The sequence below is a fragment of the Panthera leo genome, chromosome B3 (genome assembly GCF_018350215.1).
Source record: "Panthera leo isolate Ple1 chromosome B3, P.leo_Ple1_pat1.1, whole genome shotgun sequence".
In the NCBI taxonomy this organism is placed as follows: domain Eukaryota; kingdom Metazoa; phylum Chordata; class Mammalia; order Carnivora; family Felidae; genus Panthera; species Panthera leo.
Window position 1 is genome coordinate 119,478,218 of NC_056684.1, and position 18,460 is coordinate 119,496,677.

Here is an 18,460-nt window from a genome sequence, read left to right on the forward strand (position 1 = left end):
AGGCATGTTTTTTTGTCTCGGAATGAATGAAAATATCTATATAATAGCATTATATTTGATGGATGACTTGGCCAGGTATAGAATTCTAGGTAGAAAATGAATTTCTATTTGAACTTCTAAGGAATTTTTTTCCACTAGCTTTTAGCCTCCAATGTTACTTTTGAGAAATCTGATCCTGTTTTGCTTCCGCTGCCCAATATGAAACCTCTTTTGGTGTTTCTCTTTTTCCGAAAGCTTACAGGATTCTCTATTCTGAAATTCTGAAATTTTACAATGATTGCGTTGGATACTTGGTAGGCCATTTCAATTTCATGAGCAGTCACCTTAATTCTAGGAATGTTTATTGTAATTATTTCTTTAATAATTTCCTCCTTGTGCTTTTTCTGTTCTTTTTGAAACTCCTATTGGTCAGGTGTTGGATTTCTTTTTTAATTTTGTAATCTTATCTACTTTCTATCTTGATCTTTTTTCTCATTTGGAGTAGTTTTCATGACAGTATTTTACAACATTTGTTTTTACTTTTAGCTATCACAGTTTTTTTTTAATTTTTAAAAATTTACATCCAAATTAGTTAGCATATAGTGAAACAATGATTTCTGGAGTAGATTCCTTAACACCCCTCACCCATTTAGCCCATTCCCCGCCCCCCACAACCCCTCCAGTAACCCTCAGTTTATTCTCCATATTTATGAGTCTCTTCTGTTTTGTCTCCCTCCCTGTTTTTATATTATTTTTGTTTCCCTTCCCTTATGTTCATCTGTTTTGTCTCTTAAAGTCCTCATATGAGTGAAGTCATATGATTTTTGTCTTTCTCTAATTTCACTTAGCATAATACCCTCCACTTCCATCCACGTAGTTGCAAATGGCAAGATTTCATTCTTTTTGATTGCCAAGTGATACTCCATTGTATATATATATACCACATCTTCTTTATCCATTCATCCATCGATGGACATTTGGGCTCTTTCCATACTTTGGCTATTGTTCATAGTGCTGCTATAAACATGGGGGTGCATGTGTCCACTGGTATCCCCTGGATAAATGCCTAGCAGTGCAATTGCTGGGTCGTAGTTCTGTTTTTAGTTTTTTGAGGAACCTCCATACTGTTTTCCAGAGTGGCTGCACCAGCTTGCATTCCCATATCATAGTTTTAATTTATAATAGTTCCTTCTGGTTCTCGGGTTGTAAGTTTTCTTTTACCTGCTTTGTTGCTGTTTCCTGAGGGAGGAGGAATGAGTTCGTGTACTTGTTTTTTCTCTCTTGTTAGAGCTTTACTCAAATATCTGGTGATCCTAGGCTGTCCATTCATATTTAAGTGAGGCTTGTTCATATTAGGGTTATCAAACAGTGAACCTTTGCATTGGGGTCACTCAGGGTCAGCATCTAATGGCTTTTCTCTCAACTGCTTGGTGCATCCGGAGAACTCTTGTCTCCTACAAGGGTGCCAATGTGTTTGATATCCTGGGAGCAGAGTGGGGGAAACAAACCGACAGTTCCGTAATTTGCCACGTACACTTGCACTTAATCCCAATTCTCAGTCCCAATATTAACCCTGTTCGCCACTGTGCCCGGACTTCCTGAGTCCACAACCTGTCTGGTTCAGTTTCTCCAGAGAATAAAGCCCTGTTCTCCTGTGAGGGTGCTGGAAGTGATGGAAACTTGGTTGTGCAAGATGGCAGAGGGGCCCCGGGATCCAGCTTATTCTTGCCATGCACATTCTCGTGAGCACCGAGCCTCCCAGTACTATCCTCCTTGGCAGGCCCTTAGCTTAAGTGCCTCCACTCTGGAAAGTCAGCTCTGCTGCCCTTTCCTGTTCTCTTTGACCTTATGGGTGAACACCCTTTACATTTCCTTGCTGTCTTTCTGATGACGACTCAGGAGATGAGGTAAACTCCAAGGTGAATGACCAGGCTTCCTCCTTACAGGCTGAACCTCCTCGGAAGAGCAACTGGAGACAGAAGCATGAGTCTTTCATCTGTACCCTCCGTCAGGCTCGAGAAGTCCAGCAGGTAATTGCCAAAGGTGGAAACCCCTCAGACTTGCCTCCTATCCTGCCTGCAGAAAATCCAGATTATATTCAGTGTCCTCACTGTAGTCGCCGCTTTGCCCCCAACGTGGCCGAGCGGCACATTCCCAAGTGTAAGACCATCAAGAACCGGCCTCCACCTCCAAGGAAGCATCCCAGTTGAGCGGACAACAGTGGAAGCCTCCTTGATAATTCAGAAGGCTCTGCTTCTCGTCAGCAGTAAATGGGAGTAGAATAATTTGATGGAAAACAGAACTAAAAGTTTTATACCTCCCCCATCTGCCTGCAGAGCTTCAATCAGTGAGGAGAGACCCTTTGCTAAGCAGCAGGAGGCAAAAGGAAGCCTCAGCTTCCCACTAAATTACCAGCTTAGGCTGGAGTGCCTTGTTATTGCCCTAAGAACGGATGGCTGAAGGAAGACACTCGAGAGGCGAGCGGGCTACATTAAAGCTCTCTTCTCGCAAGCCCGACTTGTGATGTGTGCTGGTTAAGTGCCTGCATTCGCTCTGCCTTCTTGCCACTGCCTCTGCATGTATGTCTGTGGTTCCAGTTAACTCTTCTCTTGCAGGAAGTTGGTTCATTACATTGAGTTGGGTCAGAGGATCATGATCACCCAGGTGGTATCTTATGAAAGATAATACGATTTTGCCGTAAGGCAAATGGAAATTTATCCTTGACCTCCCTGATGCATGGTCCTGCCAAAAGCTAATACAAGTCGGTAAGGTAGGGTGCCAGTATATCCTAAATCCTCCTGTGGTTACTGTGTACTAAAGGGAAACTCATCTTTATGTGCTTTACAGGGTAAGGGGGGGGGGGGGAGGACCCAGTATGTCTCAGTAGTTGTTCTTTTCTAATGGATTTCATGTCAAAAAAAAAAAAAAAATGAAGAAACTTCAGTTTCAGCCACTGCTAGCATTCTGCTTTGAAATCAGTTTGCTTGTATGGCTTTTTCAAATGAGAACAAAATCTACCATCAAAGCAAGCTGAGACATTCCCGTGGCACACGTCCCTCTCCCATTACACCACAGCAAACATCTATCTTAGCAAGTAAACAGATGAAAAAGATACCAGATCTTTTTAATTTTCCCTATGCAGAATTGTGCATACTGCAAGTAACCTTCATAAATAGACCTTCAATAAATGGGGTTTGGAGATTAAAATTAAATAATAAAAAGAGGAAGTCCTAGATTGGTCAAATGGGAGAAGTGATAAGGTAATGCCTGTCAGGGGTAGTATCAGTTCAGATAGGATGAAGATTGCACGACAGATCTGAAATAACTGATCTGATTATGGTCCTGAGACCATCACTCAAATTGTTAGTTTCAAATATTAGAGGGGTGCCTCAGTGGCACAGTCAGTTGAGCATCCCACTTCGGCTCAGGTCACGATCTCACGGTTTGCGGGTTCAAGACCCACATCGGGCTCTGTGCTGACAGCTCAGAGCCTGGAGCCTGCTTCGGATCCTCTGTCCACCTCTCCCTCTGCCCCTTCTCCGTTCATACTTTTTCAAAAATAAATAAACTTAAAAGAAAAGAAAAAGAATGGGGTGCCTGGGTGGCTCAGTCGGTTAAGCGTCCGACTTCAGCTCGGGTCATGATCTCACGGTCCGTGAGTTCGAGCCCTGCTTCGGGCTCTGTGCTGACAGCTCAGAGCCTGGAGCCTGCTTTGGATTCTCTGTCTCCCTCTCTCTCTGCCCCTCCCCCCTCCCCCCACTCTCTCTCTCTCAAAAATAAATAAACATTAAAAAAAATACTGGAAAAAAAACACCCAACCTGACCTGGGCCAATGTGACTAGGCAGACAATAAAGCCATATTTTACTAAACAATAAATGGCCACTCACTCTTGTTCCATTTCCTCTGCAGCTTCTGCTGATTGGGCTAACAGATCAGACCAATATGAAATATGAATTTAAAATTTTAGCTGTGAAGCTGAAAAAAATTTACATACTTAAAAAACAGTACATATTAAATTGCTTTATGTTCTTCCTAATTGTTGCAAAGAGGGATCACATAATGGAGTTTTAGGTTGGCCACCTGAAGAACCCTCACACACAGTGGATATTTAAACCGATATATACATTCATTCCCCAGGCAAGCCTAGTGAGGTACAAATTGTAAGTTTCACACTTGATGGTAAAAGCAATAGATGGCAAGAATGAGCTGTGGCCAAGGCCGCAAAGTGGTAGCTTATGGACTGCTCTGTCCTACAGATGTGTTTTATTTGGCTGGTACGGAACTGAAACTGGATTGACATTTAAAAATTGGGATATGGAGGGGCAGCTGGGTGACTCAGTCAGTTCTGTGTCCAACTACAACTTAGGTCATGATCTCATGGTTTGTGGGTTCAAGCCCCATGTTGGGCTCTGTGCTGACAACTCAGAGCCTACAGCCAGCTTCAGATTCTGTGCCTCCCTCTCTCTGCTCCTCCCCGTGCTCTCTCTCTCTCAAAAATAAGTGTTAAAAAAAAAAAAAATTAAAAATAAATAAAAATAAAAATTGGTATATGGAGAATCTCTTGAAAAGGCAGAAGTTCTGGAAACACCAGGCCAGCAACCCTGCATAGCACCACTGAGTGTCCTTCAGACAGGCTCGCCACTCAGATAACCACAGCCCCTCCTGGCCTGCTTCACTTATTTGCCTTATCTGCCTTATCTGCCTGGCTCAACAGGCACTTGGGTTTGGGATCCCTGAATGATGTTATTAAGTTCACAGATCAGGGTCCTCCGGGGGAACAAATGTATGTGTGGGGAGTGCTGTCTTTAGACACAGGAAGCAGTTATTCATTCTTACATTGCTAGAGAAATAAAACAATAGTCAATGCCTTAGTGTTCCCTCCACTCTCAACATGTTTAGGCCTTGCTTATATTAGGAATATCTATTAGTCTTTTAAATTTAGCTTGATCTGATCTTTGGGAAGAGGTCAGAACCCTTTTTCTATCTAAGTCCATTCCTGGATAGCAGAGAATAATAGTGGATAAATAAATGCTGCTTGTTAATGTCCATGTGTTATACTACTTTATCCAAGAAACTTCAGTACATGCAAATGTTATGAATTTTAAAGTTCAAAAGGTTAATAAACAATGGGGAAAAAAATCTCATGGTGAAACTCACTTCATATAAAAGTATACGCAGACGTGCTGAGAGAGTATTTCCTAACAGCAGTGTATTTAATGCAGCCTAGTACCTTGTGGCCAACATTTGCTTTTGGTCATTAACTTATCGTTCTTCCCAACTACAAAGGAGGTAGCGCAGATGTGATAAAGTGTTTTTCTCTCTAATGTTCCTGATTCTGTGAGGTTTAGTGATCAGCATGTTTATTTCCATAGTTAATCATTGAAGTAATAAATGATTTTTGGCTTTGTGGCAGGAAGGAACATGTTTTGTAGTCCTGACTACAGCCCAGCCTGCCTTGACACTAATGAATAATACTACTTTGAAGGCCCAGGGATACTCATCTGAAAGAATTTATTTATAATACATCCTCGCTCCAGAGCTGTTCTTTCTCTTATGAATGGTTCCAAATATATGGCAAATCAAATGAAATTTGAGTTTAAGGCTGCTTTTGCTTTAAACTTTAATGACATGCTCAGCCAAGAGAAGTGATAACTTGGCTATGCCAGGGAGACCAAATACAGTTCACCCTCTTTGACGGAAAACAGATTTATAAACATAGACACACATTATCACTTGAAAAAGTCCACTGTGACTGAGGGGTAAGTATAAGAAATGATCCTTCCTCTTTCAGTGGCTCATTTTTTCCCTTCCTTCTGCATTTTAAGCACTTGAGAAGTTTGGGGAAAAAAGTTGTAGCAGCAGAAACGATTCTATTAGCAAGAAAAAGAAACTGGAAAAAAGCAAAAGATTATTTGTGCAAATGTCCCTTGTGTTGTTTCTATTACAAGGTCATTTATTTATTTATATAAAGACTCATGGAATCAAAGATTCATGAAGGCCTAGAATCTGGGTGTTTCATCCCCAGTGACTAAGGTCTGTGAGCAGGCATAGCACTGATTGAGAGTTTAAATGTTTATTTAAAACAGAAATGCCAAACCACTCCACCCTCAACCTTTCAAACATCTGGCTAACAATAAGCTAGTTCTTCAGCAACAATGTCAGAGCAGCGGAGTAACTCAGGTTATATTGTAACTCAAAAGCAATACTACTCGAAAACTGAAAACACCTAGCGCTGCAGAAAGAACAGCAGGACAAACTTGAAGAGAATTAGCTATAAAAAAAACCATTCAAAGGCATTTCTGCTGCCTAACCTTTCGCTTTTTATCTAATGCATGGCTGCCACCTTTGAACTGGTTTCTACTTGCATAGCTATTTGGTGGGAAAAATCATATGGCTGTCCCAGGCACAATTTGGGAAAGTGCAAATTGTCTCTAAGGCACAGAACTCAGATTCTCAGCCAGATTACCAGCAAACTAGACTTCCCAAGGGAACATGCTAGAGAAAATGACCAGTGTTCCCCTGCTAGAGAATGGCTCCCCTCTGGAACAAGAGCAGGGCTCTCCCCCTCCCTCTGATGCTTACTTTCATCCCTGTCTCAGCAATGTGCCCCTGTTCCTCCGTTCCACAGCAGAACCAATACTCAGGATTAACACCCAAACTGAGCCTGCCTCTCAGGCCTGCTGAGATGGTGAGTCTGAGGGATACAGGAACGTGAAAGGCCAGTCAGCCCTTAAAAAAATCAAAGGTGCATTTACATGATGAACCAAAACCCATTGTTAGGGTTTACAGCAAACCCCCAAGTCCCCAGAACTTGTAACTTTAATCTGGGGTTGGCCCCTTCTCTTATTTTAAGAAAAGGCTTTAGTGATTACGTTAGTACCATTGTACTAGGCTTCCCAGAATTGAGAAAACAATGGGAACATCAAACCAAAGAAGATCCCATTGAACAGAGTTGCCCATCCCCAGCCATGGGGTCTTCCCCAAGCATGAGCCTTTACGCCACCAGTTTTAGGGAAATAGCAAAATTTCCATTGCACAGGTCCTTCCAAAATATTATAGATATCAAACATTCATTTTTGGGGTTTGGGGAAAATGAAACACTAATTTAGCTGTTTCTAGGGAGGCACGATGTGAGACTCATCAAGGCAGCCCCTATGACCCCAAACGCTAACAGAATATTGCATAAGGCTAGGTGGAAACCTAAAGCTCATATCCTTAAGTAAAACCATCAAAAGCTTTGAGGACACTTTCTCTCTTTGGGAAAGCTGGTTCGTTCCTGTCCATAAGGACATAATGACTACGGGATTAGAACGGAGCTCTCAGCCAAATTCCTTTCACTTGGCGCTTCTGCCTGTTTTGTTAGGCTTCAGGGACTACCAGGTTTTGGTGCTGGCTTTGGGCCACTCAAGTAGGAAAGATGATACAGATTCATTGATATGGCTTCATAAAACACCAAAAGGGGAAAATACTGACTAGACATACAGAAAGGGAGTGGTTGGGGCTGCTGAAGTCAAGGTTAGAACCCTAAGAGCCATGAAGGCAGAGCACTCTAGACCTTCTTAAAGATACCAAGTAGAGGCAGCTACAGGAGGCCCTCTCTCCCTCATGGTTTTCTCTTAAGGCTGTTCTATTGCCCCACTGACTCAATTCTCGATGAAGCACCTCACTTTTTAGAGGCATCTTCTAAAGTTAGGAAATCCTACCTGCATCGGCCACAGACTGAAACTCCAGCTGTGTGATGAGGAGGGACCTAGCCTTCTTTCTTGACTCCTCACTGAAGAAATTCAATCGACCCTCAGAGGAAAAGCAATCTAAGCCCGCTTTTCCTCCTAAAGCATGTAGCTGCGCAAAGTAACTGAACTTTCTGAAAACAAGCCCTAGATTGACTCCACCAGACATATTTTCCCAGACTCAGGGCTCCTGAGAGGGTTTTACCACTTCACCGCTCTCCAGACGACCCTGGATGGGCCCCACCTGGTTCCAGCCCACTCAAGTTTTACACTTTTCCCTCCTCCACCCAGAGGTGCAATGCCTGGTGTTGAATTCCCAAGGCAGCTTCCAAGTAATGGTGAAATGATAAATGGGATATAAGCTGCTACCAGCAAAATTAAGGTGAGCATTGTGTCTCCTCTTCAAAGGTGGGATCACCAGATGAGGTACAGAGCTGCTGTTGCTATGGCAGTCACTGAGGACAAAGCCAGGGCCGTGGGGCCCTTCCATTCTCCAAACAAAACCACTCCTAGATCCTATCTAAGAGGCAATGCCACTTTCCAAGTGTACATGGAAAGTGCTTTGGAGCCTCCGCCTTGCACTCCTTGTCTGCAAGTGAACAAAGCCAGGAAAGCGCTCTCTGCATTCAGTAAGTGTGCTGTGAAGTTCTTTGGATCCCAGTTTCCTGGAGGCCATACGGGCTCAGGAGACTAGAGGCTGGGTCGACAGGAGTCTGTTCCCAGGAGGCACCAGGAATCTGAATCTAAGTCAGGCTTTGGATCCATTTCCATCTCTTCCTTTGCTGTCTGAGTTCCTTTGGAATGCATCCCCTCCTGTCCAAACAAAACACAATTCCACATTAACAATACTGCCACCAGTCACCGCAGTCCAGGACTAGGTTTTCAATGTTGACTTGTAAGGATCTGTGGCCACAGTTTTGTGAGAAGCTCGTAATACTACCCTTAGATAATACCATAATAATGCTACCTTAAATAAAGCCAACACCTTTATTTACACTTGCTGCAGGCAGGGTGACCAACTGTTTGCCCAGGACTGTAAGATTTTCTGGAATGCAGAACTCTAAGTTTTAAAACTGAGACAACCATGAGGTGCCTGGGTAGCTCAGTCGGTTAAATGTCCGACTTCAGCTCAGGTCATGATCTTGTGGTTTGTGGGTTCGAGCCCCATACCCGGCTTGCTGCTGTCAGCATGGAGCCTGCTTTGGATCCTCTGTCTCCCTGTCTCTGCCCCTCCACCACGCATGCATGCACGTGTATGCTCTCTCTCTTTCAAAAATAAATAAACATTAACAATGAATAAAAGTGAGACAGCCCTAAGCCAAACAATCCTCCTGCCTGCCACAGCTGCCAATCACCCCATGCTTGCCTCGAGTATATTACTTCCCAAAGTCCTTTCATAGACATGATTTCTTTTTTTTTTTTTTTTTTAAATTTTTTTAATGTTTATTTTTGAGAGAGAGAGAGACAGAGCATGAATGGGGGAGGGTCAGAGAGAGGGAGACACAGAATCTGAAATGGGCTCCAGGCTCTGAGCTGTCAGCACAGAGCCCGACGCGGGGCTCGAACTCACAGACCGCGAGATCATGACCCGAGCCGAAGTCAGACGCTCAACCGACTGAGCCACCCAGGCGCCCCACATAGACATGATTTCATTTAATCCTCAAAACAACCATAACAAAGTACATGGTATTATTTGCCCCTTTTAGGTGAGAAACCAAGTTTCACAGAAACAAATTTGTCCAGACACACAAAACTGACAAATGGCAAAGCCAAGGGTTGAACCCTATTTCCCAGTCCTGGTTCACTCTAAATAGAACTAATGGCTAAAAGAGCTATGGCTCTTGAAAAACAATGCAAACAGCATTGAAATTATTTTTATCAAAAATGTTTAATATGAACCTAATTAAGTCTTAAGTCTAACTCCTAGTTTATAGAAATGACAGGGTGACAAAAGAACAAGTTAAATAACGTTCTAAGAAGAAAAGACAAATCCAGAATGTAGCTCATTTTGTTAAAGAGCCGACCCTGTTTCTTCAACAAATTGATGCCATGAAAATTTAAAAAAAAGTTCATATATTGAAAAAAAAAAATCATATATTGAAAAAAAAAGGAAACCAATTTGACAATAAACTTCATATATTGAAAAAAAAAGAAAAGTGATGGTAGTAGAAAGAAGTATTCTAGATAAAAAAAAAAAATAAGAGATATAACAATGTGATAATGTAATGTAGGGCCCTTGACTGGATTCTGGATTCAAAAAAAAAAAAAGTTATAGAGGACATTTTTGTGGGAAAACTGGGAAAATTCGACTATCAATTGGGTACTGGATGAAAATTGAGAATATCAGTGTTGAGTGTGATAGTAGTTTGGTGGTTAGCTGGGAGAATGAATGTGTTTATTTTTGGATTTGTGTAAGAAAGTATTTAGAGGGGCTATGTTATGACTTCTATAATCTATTTGAAAATGATTTAGCAAAATAAAAAATATGTATACACACATATACCCACATATATTTTAAATACACACAGATATATACCCCCACATATTTTAAATACACACACACACTTTTGAAACATGTTAACAATTGTTCAATCTAGATGGTGGATTATGAGTATTCGCTGAACTATATGTTTATAAAGTTTTTCATAGTAACAAGTAAAAGAGGGGTGCCTGGGTGGCTCTGTCAATTAAACACCCAACTCTTGATTTCAGCTCATGATCTCATGGTTCGTGGGACTGAGCCCCAAGTCGGGCTTTGTGCTGTCAGCACGGAGCCTTCTTGGGATTCTGTCCTCTCTCTCTGCCCCTCTCCCACTCACATGTGCACTCTCTCAAAATAAATAAATAAGCATTAAAAAAAAATAATAAAAGAAAAAATATACAATAACAAAAAACAAAGTGATGAAAATGATCTAACCGAGGTGCCTGAACAAGGCCCAGGGCTGCTGAAATTAATTACATAAGTTACATCATCAAAAGATAAGTCTCTGCAAAGGAAAAGGTCTATTTCAATTCTTGGGTGTTTTGTTTCTGTTACTCTTCAAAACAGTTAGAAATTGAATTATTCCTTTAATGCTCTCACCTGCTGCCCTCCTTCTAATTTCCTGTTCAGCTTCTGTAGTTGGGTAAAAATCTGGAGGTTTTCTTGCTGTAGCTTCTGTTGTTCAGCCAGACACTTTAACACCAGCCCGTGCAATCTCTCAACCTCTCCCTGCAGAGTGCTGCAGGCACAGGTAGGAGTTAATGGCGTTCCCTTCCCAGCACAGGTCTCTGCAGGACTCAGCCGAGGTGGCTAAGGAGAGAAGAAAGAGGTCACAGGTGCTTCTGCATACTTATCCCAACTCCCCAATCCAACCTTCCTCGAAATACTATCGGACCTTACTTTAAAAGTAAAAAGATAAACCACACACACACACAAAGTAAATGCAAGAGAAACAGAAAGCTGCTGGGGTTACAGTAGCACCTGGCTCTAACATAACAGCAAGAGAACTCTCAGTGCCTCAGTCTCCATTATGCTAACGTAAAAAGAACAATCACCTGTTTTGGAGAACTTGGCAATTAAATTTAAAGTGCATGGCTATCATCCCATTTAAAATGCTGAAGTGGGGGATATGGTTTGGAACAAGTCTTTCTGATCACAGTGAGAACACTGTGACCCAACAGGTCAATATTCATGAAATGAGTGGATCACACTTTAGAAGAGATTTAAAAGGTGTTCAGTAAATAGGACTGCCAAAATAATTCAAGAAAGTTAATTGATAGAGGAATTTAAATGTTCACCTTAAAGTTTCAAAGGTTTTATTACACCTTTTCTAGTCTGGATTTCTCTCCTTTCTTCCACTGTACTTCGTTTATAGGAAGGGTCAGCAAATGATAGCCAAATCCGGCCTATTGCCTGTTTTTGTAAATGAAGTCTTACTGAAACACAGTCATGCTCATTCATTATGTATTATCTACAGCTGCTTTTATGCTACAGAGTTGAGTAGTTGCAAAAGGGACTGCATGGTCCATAAGCCTAAAATAGTTACTACGTGGCCCTTTATAGAAAAAGCTTGGTGACCCCTGGTTTACATTTGAGGTACTTACCACAATTTGATTTCTACCAAGGTTAGGCACACGTGTGTGGCTCCCTCACGAGACTACAAGCATTATTTCTGACTCATATTTAGAGCCCCCAACCTACACTAGCAGTGTCAAGAAAAAGTGGATTTGAATTTTGGAACTTTAATTTTGGTACTTCTGAGGCAAAGAGAAAAGAAAGTCCTCTGGTGTGGAGAACTGTTAGTGCGTCAGGAATGTGAAAGGGTCAATGTTTTTCCAAGGCAACTCAGGTAAGCCTAGGACAGAAGCTTTAAGCACTGCCGAGCAGACAGTATAATGAGTTGATTCAGGGCAGTGGGAGACTGAGGAAGCTAGAGGAGACAGGCCAGGAGAAGTGGAGAGAGCTCTCTGGTTACCTAGTTGTGACTCAAAGGCAAAACGTTCAGTTACCCAGGCTCCTACTGGGGGCTTGTGTTCCGAAGGAGCTTCAGAGGCCACTTTGAGTCCTTGCAGCTCTTCATAGGGCAGGGTGTCTTTCTCAGACTCTGAAAAGGCTGTACTTAGGGGAGATGGGCTGTCAGGCATGGGGATGAATTCTGCATTTTCCAGCTCCTATGTATAAGACAAAGAATCTCATCAGTTCTGTTTGAGCCATCTATTTTCCTTCTCCCAAATTCCCATCTTGCTATAGCTTTCACTCTGCTGTGACATCAGCACCCCCTAGTGGGGCATGACAGTTGTGAGTACAACTCAGCTCACCGGGCCTGTCAATAGGACATCCCTTCCTCAGAGGAGTAACAGTGATTTGAATTCAAACTCAAATTCAAGAACATGGTTTGGAGTGTGTGGCACATCTCCTTGACACACTTATTTTACACAGTCTGTTCGAGCTGTGAAGCTTGAAGGTGATGGCAGTGAGGCCAATGCCCAGGCTGAAACGTTAGGTACAACAGTGCCTCTTGCCTCTTGCATTCATACTCCTAACTGGCTATCAAGTTTCGTCATCTTACACGGGAAACTAAATCTCTAGATTTTTTTTTTTACGTAAAAATATAAATTTCACAAACTACAATGTAGTTTGACAAAATACAGAAAATGACAAAATCCAGATGGGCAAAAAGACCAGCAATTCCATCACTCCTAAATAAGCACTATTAAAATGAGCAATACTGTGTTCAGTCTTCATAGCAGATACTCTTCTATGCATTACATATTTTCTAAGAGAACGGGATCCTGCTGCACAGGTATTCCATCTTTTTCTGCCCAGCCACATGTTGTAGCCCACTTTCCATCTAAATATACTCCAACATTTTTACTATCCGCACTTCAACATTCATAACCTCTCTATTGTACAACATTCCAACTGCCCCAATAGTCCACTTCTACAAACCACAGTACAAAATCTCTAAGCTTAATCTGCACACATGCATTACAAAGACTGCTTCAAGGAAGGTTTTATTAATTTAAATTCATTTAATACCGGTATGAGAACATTTTGTGTCTCTTCTTGTCAGGAAGAAAAAAGAATTAGAGGTTTGGTAGTTTCGTTCCAGGTGGAAGTCAGAAACCTCGATGCCTACTGCAAAACGCTTGAACAGGGCATGGGACACGGAGAGATTCTGACGGCTCCTTTCTAGTTCCTGTAAAGGGTCTGCTATTTTATCGAAGATACCTCTGCCAAAGGAATTACCTTTCGAAGCCAGCCAGGGCAGGAGCTGCTGGCCCCACTAATGATCCCCATGGCCTCCGTGGGACTGACTAAACCTTCCATTCCTCGGTCTGCTTCCATTGTTCCTCGGAAGCCTCCGCTTGGATCAGGAGTTTCAGATTCCCGCTGACTGTCCTCCTCTTCTCCCCCACCGCCGCCGCCTCCTGGGCTAGCACTCTGAACCACTGACAGATACACAGCACAGAAAGAGAGAGCCTTGCTAGGCAGCAAGAAAGATTTACGATCTCACAGCCCCCCTGACCCCTGGAGAGCTTCCTAGAGTCGCATGAAGTAGTAGCAACAGTGTCAAGATATTTGGGACTAAATTTGTAGTTTTTATACAAGATTGAATATCAGCATCTTTATAATGATAATTGACTTCTACATCCCAAACTTACTCATTTCTATGTCCATAGCAGATTATCAATGTTCTAAAGCACTACTGAACAGCCGCCCCGACCACAGCTCATTGAATCTACCGCCCGTGCTTTAATAGATACATCCAGACTCTAGCATTCTCCACCGAGGCTTGTCAAGGTTTCGTATAAATACAAAGCACTTTCACATTTGAGCCAAACAACTCTTAAAATGGCCAGATAAACTCACCACTAACTTCCTTTCTGGAGAAGTCTTCAACCATTAAATTCATTAAATTCTTTTGATAACGATTTGTAAGAATTTTTAAAATATGATGGCTGGTTCTTTCATATCATGTAGCACATTCCAAGTTATCTTAATGAAGACTAGCTGACGTGTAGTCAAAAAATGGAATGAAATTTTAATATGGGCCAAAAAGATGTATTTGCTAAAGCTAAAAAAGTAAGTGCATGGTATATTCCAAAGTTAAACATAAAGGACTGTTCACGATCACCAGCTATAGTGGCTTGCAGACTGTGTCACACTGTGATCCTACCGAAGCAGCAGACCTGGAGATGCCAACAAAAGCTCCGAAGCTTGTTTTAAATGGCTTTTAAAAATAATGTTACATTTGAAATATACAAAAGACTATTTTAACACACGTGTAAGTTTTGACGCCTAACAAAACAAAAACGTGAATCTACCACTTGAAGAACTAGAACTGTACTTTCCAATACGGTAGTCACTAGCCATATATGGCTATTTAAATTTAAATAAAAAGTTCAGTTCCTCAGTCACGGTAGCCACTTTTCAAGTGCTGGACAGCATACATATAGAACATTTCCACTGTTGCAGAACGATTTATGGGACAGTGCTGAACTAAAACATTACCTGTATCATATCTGTCTTGTGAATTCCTTCTCTTTCTCTGGCCTCCTACCTACATGTAACTACTGATTAATTCTGTATTTGTCATTTCTTTATATAGTTTTTAAAGTTTATTTTGAGAGAGAGCGAGCGCCCGTACGTGTGAACAAGGGAGGGGCAGAGACAGAGAGAGAGAATCCTAAATAGGCTCTGCATGGTCAGCACAGAGCCCAACGTGGCGCTCGATCCTACAACCTTGAAGTCATGACCTGAGCCAAAATCAAGAGTCGGACACTCCATTGGAAACACCTCATAGAGTGTATGTGTGGTTTCCTTTATTCACGGAGCTATGTGTTAGATCTGTGGGAAAGAACTACAAGACACTTATCTGCTAAAACACTGAAAGACCCTAACGGTCAAATTTTTAAAATCTTATGTATTGGAATATCCCAAGAATCTGTACAGTTCTAGGCTGTGCTAGTTTAGGGGTGAATGGGATTTGAACTCATTCACGTTTAGAGGGTGTTTGAAATTGAGAACCAGTAGACCCATCTATTCTGACCCTAAACATGACCCAAAGTAAAAAAACTGGATCCCAAAGATTACAGGTGGGGAATTCTTGAAGCATATCCATATTCAAGTGGAGATTAAAGAAGCCCAACGGAAAGAACTCTGTACTAACGGTGACAACTGTGGACTGAACAAAAGCTCTTTTTAAAAGGGCTATTTTGAAGATTGTGATTCTGACCCAGAGGGAACCACAGTGACTGGGAGAGGAAGGAATCACATGTTAAAATTCTTAAATAAAAATTTATTGACTTAAAAAAAGAGTCTAGATACTGAACTGACTGAGCCATCCAGGCACTTCTATCATTTCTTCTTAAAAAAAAAAAAAAACAAAAAAAACAAAAAAAACAATCACATACTTATATATCCTTAAGCAATATATAAATCTGGCTTGTTTTTCAACTTGATAAAAAGGCACATAGTCTGCTGCAGCTTCCTTTTTACATTTCACATTATAGACCTATTTGTAGATGTTCATTTCTACTTTCGTACAGTATTCCACTGGATGGTTAGAACCCATCCAACCAACAAGTATTTATTGAGCATTCACCATTTGCCGGGCACTCTTCTAGGTAATGTGGATAAAACTAATGAATAAAAAAACCCCAAAATCCCTGCCCTTATGGAGTTTACATTTTCCAGCTAATCGATATGTGCTTTTAATCTTATTTTTTCCATTAAATACTGTTCCAGCAAAACAATGCTGTAAGAGAACAGCTGTGATTAGCAAAAAGATATTTTATCATTTGGGACAGATATTAATATGCACAAATAAATGCTGAGCAATAGATTACTAAAAGAAACTAATAAAAGGTATGGTGTGTGTGTGTGTGTGTGTGTGTGTGTGTGTGTGTGTGTGTAAACTAGAGTTCAACAAGTCTAGATTGGACTTTCAACTTTCTTTTTCTTGGATTAATTTGCTTTTATTCTGGGTCTTTATCTGTGTTGATTCTACAAACTATCAGAATCCAAGTTTCGAGACATCAAAGAGTATAGGTACTTTAGAGCAAGTGGAAAACCAAAAAGGAACACAGATTTAATTTCCTGGCATAGTCCTAAATAACAGAGAACCATGCAAAAAGCAGCCAGAGGAAAGCTATCAGAGAGCTTTGGGCTGATTCTCCTAACTGCTTTGAAAGTTTAGCCAACTTTTAATTCTGAGGGCCTGTTTGGAAGAACTATTTCTATAGACGGGAATAACCCTGGGAATACGGTGGAAGCAAAGAGTAGATAGAACCATAGCCCCTAGCATGGTAAGGAAAGAAACAATACATAAGCCACATTACAATGTTGGGCAAGCCACTTCATTACTTCCATATGCTTGGTTGGCAAAGATGTACTCTCCCTCTGACCACAATGTAATAAAAGTCATAACTTATTGTGAAATACACCCAAAATATGATCCTCCCTCTTGATCACCGTATTCCTCATTTCCCAAAGATATTTCCTATTTCCTTTTTTTGGAGACTGCATGGAATCTAACCCAAAGACCCACAGCTCAGAAAAACCACTGGTACCTGAGACACTGCTACTTACCAGTTCCAATGGATAAGCCACTGCTATTGGAACGGATGGTTTTAGAATTCAATACTTTCTCTGAGGAAAAATATTAAGTAGGTAAGCATCAGAAACAGCTATAGGCAGGAAAAGTGAGAAGACTAGACTAGGGAATTAATATACGAGATAACAGCTATCTCTCACTCCAGATAACTTTATAAATACTTACTGTTCTAGATATTAAAGCACCACTAGCTACCCTAACTACATCCACTATGTAAAGTAACAATTCTTCTTAACTGCTCTTTGGAATTACCTGAGAAGCTTTAAATAGTAGCAACCTAGGTCCCACCCCAGAGATTCTGATTCAATTGGTCAGGACAATGGGATTTCCAAAAGCTCCTTGGGGGATTCTAATGTGCAGCCAAGGTTGTGAACCACTGATCTAATAGAATGGACTTGGAAACCCTCATACAGGCTTTTATAATTTAGTTCCTAACAGAGTAATCCTTATGCAGAAAACAACTGATTTAGTTTCCTTTTAAAGGTGTACTGAATGTTTCTCTCAAAAGCATGAACACAGGCAACAAATTAGTGGACAACTAGAGATAACGATTCTATGGCAGAGGAAGAGCCCAAAGTTATCATGTTAAAAAAGTCAGAAGGTTGCCAATGACAAATGTCAGGAAATAACAGTGTTCTGTCCCCATCACAAGGCATGGCGTCACTGTTATAAGACTTAAAGGAACAGCCTCTTTTCTTAGAAACACTTCTGTTTCTAAGAATGTGACCATCAGTACCTTCAGTGTGGGTCTACCCTCTGTCAAATCCATCCCAACCCACACATATGAGACACTTACCAACAATGAGAATGGTGTGCCAGCCACGGCAAGATAGGTCTGGGACGTGATGCAGAGATCCAAAAATAGGCCGAGGCCATGAGGTGCAGATATCAGAGCCATGTGGTCTCTCTGTGGGGGTCATTGCCAGGCGACCATTACCACCATTGCCCCAGGCAAAAATGTGATTATCTAGGGAAAAAAATTAAACAGCAGATAGTTTAACAGAAAAGTGACTTCCCTACTCTTTGGGTTCCCCATCTTTATGTCCGAGAGTTAGAAAGATTTCCCACTATGAACAAAACAAGGGAAAGCTGTTTATTCCCCTAAACAATTCCTGATGCCAACCTGGAAAAAATGACACGTCTATGTATTGCCTGCCATCCATCTATCCACCCATCCATCCATCCACCCATCCATCCACTCATTCAACAACCTTTTTTGGTCATTCAACTGTTTATTGGGCATTGATTTCACGACATGCACTGCTGGAGGTGTGGGAATACAGCAGTGAATAAAACAAACTCAACTACTCTTGTGGAACTGACATTCTAGTCAGAGGAGACTGATCAGTCAATAAGTATCAAATACTTCTGGTAGTCATAAGTGTTATGAAAGAAGATACATGGTAAAGAAAAGTGGAAATAAAGACTAATAATGGGGTAGCATTATTTCAGATAGGGTAGTCAGAGAAGTACTTGTCCATACTTCAGCAGAGACCTGATTGAAGTGAGAGAGGGCTATGTGGATATGTAGGGGAAGAGCTTCCCTGGCAGAGAAAACAGCAAGTGCAAAGGTCCTATGTGAATAACAGGAGCATCATGAACAAAGAGTAAGAAGGCCCCTGCAGCTAGAGCAAAATAAGCGGGGGGGA

The 18,460-nt window shown here is 41.4% G+C and overlaps 2 protein-coding genes and 1 non-coding gene across 9 annotated transcripts in view; 2 read left to right on the top strand and 1 right to left on the bottom strand.

Annotated features, from left to right (window-relative positions):
* ZC2HC1C (zinc finger C2HC-type containing 1C) overlaps positions 1-18,460 on the top strand; it is a 39,862-nt gene that overhangs the window by 5,112 nt on the left and 16,290 nt on the right. For 4 of the 7 annotated variants that reach the window (XM_042943825.1, XM_042943824.1, XM_042943823.1 and 1 more), the window contains one exon: positions 1,926-2,490. In XM_042943825.1, coding sequence (XP_042799759.1) covers positions 1,926-2,189 — 264 coding nt within the window. In that variant the 3' untranslated portion in view covers positions 2,190-2,490. Of the gene's footprint in view, positions 1-1,925; positions 2,491-5,393; positions 5,531-18,460 lie in introns of those variants that run through there. The other 3 variants (XM_042943827.1, XM_042943829.1, XM_042943828.1) reach the window with 3 other exon arrangements.
* Positions 6,038-18,460, bottom strand: part of NEK9 (NIMA related kinase 9) — a 38,926-nt gene continuing 26,503 nt past the window's right edge. The window contains exons 17-22 of the mRNA XM_042943822.1: positions 17,608-17,778; positions 16,787-16,846; positions 13,442-13,644; positions 12,202-12,363; positions 10,793-11,002; positions 6,038-8,523 (exon numbers count right to left, since the gene is read on the bottom strand). Of these exons, the coding sequence (XP_042799756.1) occupies positions 8,401-8,523; positions 10,793-11,002; positions 12,202-12,363; positions 13,442-13,644; positions 16,787-16,846; positions 17,608-17,778 (929 nt within the window). The 3' untranslated portion in view covers positions 6,038-8,400. The remainder of the gene's footprint in view (positions 8,524-10,792; positions 11,003-12,201; positions 12,364-13,441; positions 13,645-16,786; positions 16,847-17,607; positions 17,779-18,460) is intronic.
* Positions 14,939-15,069, top strand: LOC122223460. Its single transcript, XR_006204330.1, has one exon. It is a non-coding gene; the product is annotated as a small nucleolar RNA SNORA18 (small nucleolar RNA).